The 3,794-nt window shown below is 41.9% G+C and overlaps 1 protein-coding gene across 1 annotated transcript; it reads left to right on the forward strand.

Moving 5' to 3' along the window:
* The first annotated feature begins 238 nt into the window (after positions 1 to 238).
* HRH1 (histamine receptor H1) lies at positions 239 to 2,416 on the forward strand. The gene has a single exon (XM_075575112.1). It carries the CDS (start codon positions 349 to 351, stop codon positions 1,837 to 1,839), a length of 1,491 nt encoding a protein of 496 aa, XP_075431227.1. The 5' UTR covers positions 239 to 348; the 3' UTR covers positions 1,840 to 2,416.
* Positions 2,417 to 3,794: the final 1,378 nt, after the last annotated feature.

Consider the following 3,794-nt stretch of genomic DNA (forward strand, 5'->3'; position numbering starts at 1 on the left):
ACTTTCCCCCTTTTACAGAGGGTTCCTTAAACTGAATGTAAAGTGCTTATTTGACACAACCTTAGGTACTTATTCATCTGCCATATCCAAAACAATGTATACTGAAATACTGATGAATGTTTTACATGACATGAAATAGCATTTTGCTTCTCAGGAAATAACTCTCCCGTCACCCCCTCTTCTGTTCTTCTTGCAGAGAAGGTTCATTAACATGTTTATTTGCTTTTATAGATCAATGCTAAGAAGCAATAAGAAGATGCCAGCCTCCAGCATTGTAGATTTGTGACACAAAATATCACATACAACACCTGTCAACTTCTCCTTTCCTCTCCCTGATCATAAGAAAAGATGTGGCACACAGATCTGAGCACGTCAAAGAATGTGACGGAGGTATATTCCGCTGGCCTCGGTCTGGGATTGGGAAGTATATCTGTTTTCACAGTTATAATGAACATTTTAGTTTTATATGCTGTGAAAACTGAACGCAAACTTCACACCGTTGGAAACTTGTACATTGTCAGCCTATCTATTGCTGATCTTATCGTGGGTGTGGCTGTCATGCCACTAAACATTGTGTATTTGCTAAATGATGAGTGGGTCCTGGGAAGGCCCGTGTGCCTGTTTTGGCTATCTATGGATTATACTGCTAGCACCGCCTCCATATTCAGCCTTTTCATATTGTGCATCGATCGCTATCGTTCAGTTCAACAGCCGCTGAAGTATTTGAAGTATCGGACTAAAACTAGGGCATCGGTAATGATTTCTGGGGCTTGGCTGCTTTCGCTCACATGGATTGTCCCAATTTTGGGCTGGCACGTATTTGCAAATGGTGGAATCAGATCGGTGCCTGAACATACGTGTGAGACAGAGTTCTACAAAGTTACTTGGTTTAAAGTACTCACCGCCATTTTGAACTTCTATATCCCATCTTTACTAATGTTGTGGTTCTATGCCAAAATATACAAGGCTGTGAGAGAACAATATCAGCACAGGAAACTCATTAATGGGTCATTCCAATTGTTTTATGATAGCACATTTGTCAGGAATGCCAAGGTGCTCAAAAAACCAAAGGATTGCACGAATAAGCAAGATTATGAGAGTAACCTTATGGTTCCGGAAACAAACTTTCAAACCCCCTACGCTCCAGTCGCTAAAGTTTTTACTCCACCAAAAAGCTCAGAAGGAAACCTTCAGCTGAATGGCTTTGAAAACCAAAAGCAGTTTAGCAGATGTGAGAATAAGGTTGTGAAACTGCAATGCTTTCCTCTTACTATTATACAGGCTCACCCCGAAGAATGTAGAAACTACGTAACGGTCAGTAGCGGGGAATTAAAAGAACATCACTGTTGTGAAAACCAGGAACTAACGGACATATCAGAACACACATTCGCAGAAGCTGCTTCATGTAATATGGATTCGAGCCAGGTGAAGGGATCAGAGACTTCACAGGGAACTGACGCTCACGTCTCTGGGAATTTTAGGTACCTGAAGCATACCTGGCAAAGGTTTCGCTCACATTCCAAGCAGCACATTCAAGGACTTCATATGAACAGGGAGAAGAAAGCTGCAAAGCAGTTGGGTTTTATCATGGCCGCCTTTATGTTGTGCTGGATTCCTTACTTTGTCTTCTTCATGGTCATAGCATTTTGCCAGAGCTGCTGTAACCACAATTTTCATATGTTTACTATTTGGCTTGGTTACGTCAACTCCACACTGAACCCCCTAATCTACCCTCTATGTAACGAGAACTTTAAAAAGAAATTTAAAAAGATATTTCATGTGCAACTGTATTATAGTGTATGTAAAAAAGAAAAATTCCCTTCATGTACCTATAAATGAACCCATTCCCTAAATAATGTATTGGGGAAAGGAATGAGTTCACTTTTAGTCCTTCCTCTGCCTGAGTGTTCAAATTATATTCTGTAGTTGAAACAACAACAAAAGGTGAGGCTAACAGAATACTACATGTTATGTTCATGCGCTGGCTTTATGTTTTATTCCCCACTCTGAGTTACAATAATTATTGCATTGTTCTTTTGCCCGAGGCTCAAATTTCGGTGCTGAGCCTGAAGCGAAGATCGAGGAAACATCTCGGTTTGGTTTCCCACTCAGCTCTCGCGATATTTCAACCTCCTAATAAAGGGACCTTTCCCATTCCCTGTGCCATTTGGTTACTGCGTCGGCAGAGCAAAGAAGGGAGGGTGGGAGACGGCACAGAGAGGCACAAAGAGGCACAGAGAGGCACAGAGAGGCACAGAGAGGCACAGAGAGGCAGAGAGGCGCAGAGAGGCGCAGAGAGGCGCAGAGAGGCGCAGAGAGGCACAGAGAGGCATGAAATAATCATTATGGAATCATTTCATTATACATAAAAATAATACTTTATTTGGCTAGTTAGATTACTGGATTTAGAATTGAGCAGAGGCAAGACACAAAACATCGATATTATCTCAGTCAGAGTCCAGAATAGTTCCTTCAGTTTTGTTGGGTTGGCTAGAACTGGGTAATATTTAGATTCTATTTTTTTTATCCGCTGTATCTGAAAACTAGTTACACAGTTCCAGCTGCACTAACGCATAACACAGCAACTGAACTAACGCATAACACAACAACTGAACTAACGCATAACACAGCAACTGAACTAACGCATAACACAGCAACTGAACTAACGCATAACACAGCAACTGAACTAATGCATAACACAACAACTGAACTAACGCATAACACAGCAACTGAACTAACGCATAACACAGCAACTGAACTAACGCATAACACAGCGACTGAACTAATGCATAACACACCCTTATATGTGGTGGTAGTTTGAAAAAAATGATATTAATAATTCCGGTGTGTATATAATATAATATAAAATGCAATTTCAATCTACTACTCTAGACAATCGAATTTAGTATTTCTCAACCACATCTCCACGTCGTTTAAGTTGTCTCAGACTAACCAGAAGAATTCCTCATGGAAAAACAAATTATGTTGAGTTATGTTTATTTTTCCTCTGGGGTTGCGGCACCCTGGGCAGAGCGCTGGGGCACCCTGGGCAGAGGGCTTCGGCACCCTGGGCAGAGGGCTTCGGCACCCTGGGCAGAGGGCTTCGGCACCCTGGGCAGAGAGGCGCGGCACCCTTGGCAGAGTGGCGTAGCACCCTTGGCAGAGGGTCACAGCAGACCAGAGTTACCTGGTTGAGAAACACTGCTTTGATACATTGACACAAAGAGACGCACAATAAAAATGACAATTTGTGCCAATCATGCCCCACATTTGCCTTCGTACACCCCCCCATTGCCCGATGCTGGCCCACCTCCTAAATAACTACTGATCTCACAAAGGCATTTGGTAAACGGCGATTCCCCGAGGTCTGTTTTGCACAACAGACAGAGCAAAGAATGTACTTCACTTTCCAAAAAACTATTTATTGTAGCAGCTGTATTCCCTCAGAACAAAAGAGAAATACCTTTACTTTATTTTTTATGACATAAATCCTGATTAGGTCTTAGGTTAACTGCCTATATCAGAGAAAAATAAGCATATTGAATCTCATGTGCAGGCTATCCTAAAACGTGCGTAAGCCTGAAGTTTGAATGTCGCGCCATACTGCTCATTTTGCCAATATTACTACATTATGCATGCTAAATAAATGGAACATTAACATATTGCTTTACTGTACTTTCATTCACAAGCTAATTCACCCACCCACCTTGTAGATGAAAAGGTGCTGTTCTGATTAGCCCATCCATGCCACTGAGAGATCTCTCTCTGACACAAAAGGGAAATGAGACATCCAA

Source organism: Ascaphus truei, chromosome 17 (assembly GCF_040206685.1).
Source record: "Ascaphus truei isolate aAscTru1 chromosome 17, aAscTru1.hap1, whole genome shotgun sequence".
Taxonomy (NCBI): domain Eukaryota; kingdom Metazoa; phylum Chordata; class Amphibia; order Anura; family Ascaphidae; genus Ascaphus; species Ascaphus truei.

Excerpts from the sequence above, each read along its gene's own strand:
- HRH1 (XM_075575112.1), top strand. The coding sequence starts at position 349 with ATGTGGCACACAGATCTGAGCACGTCAAAGAATGTGACGGAGGTATAT.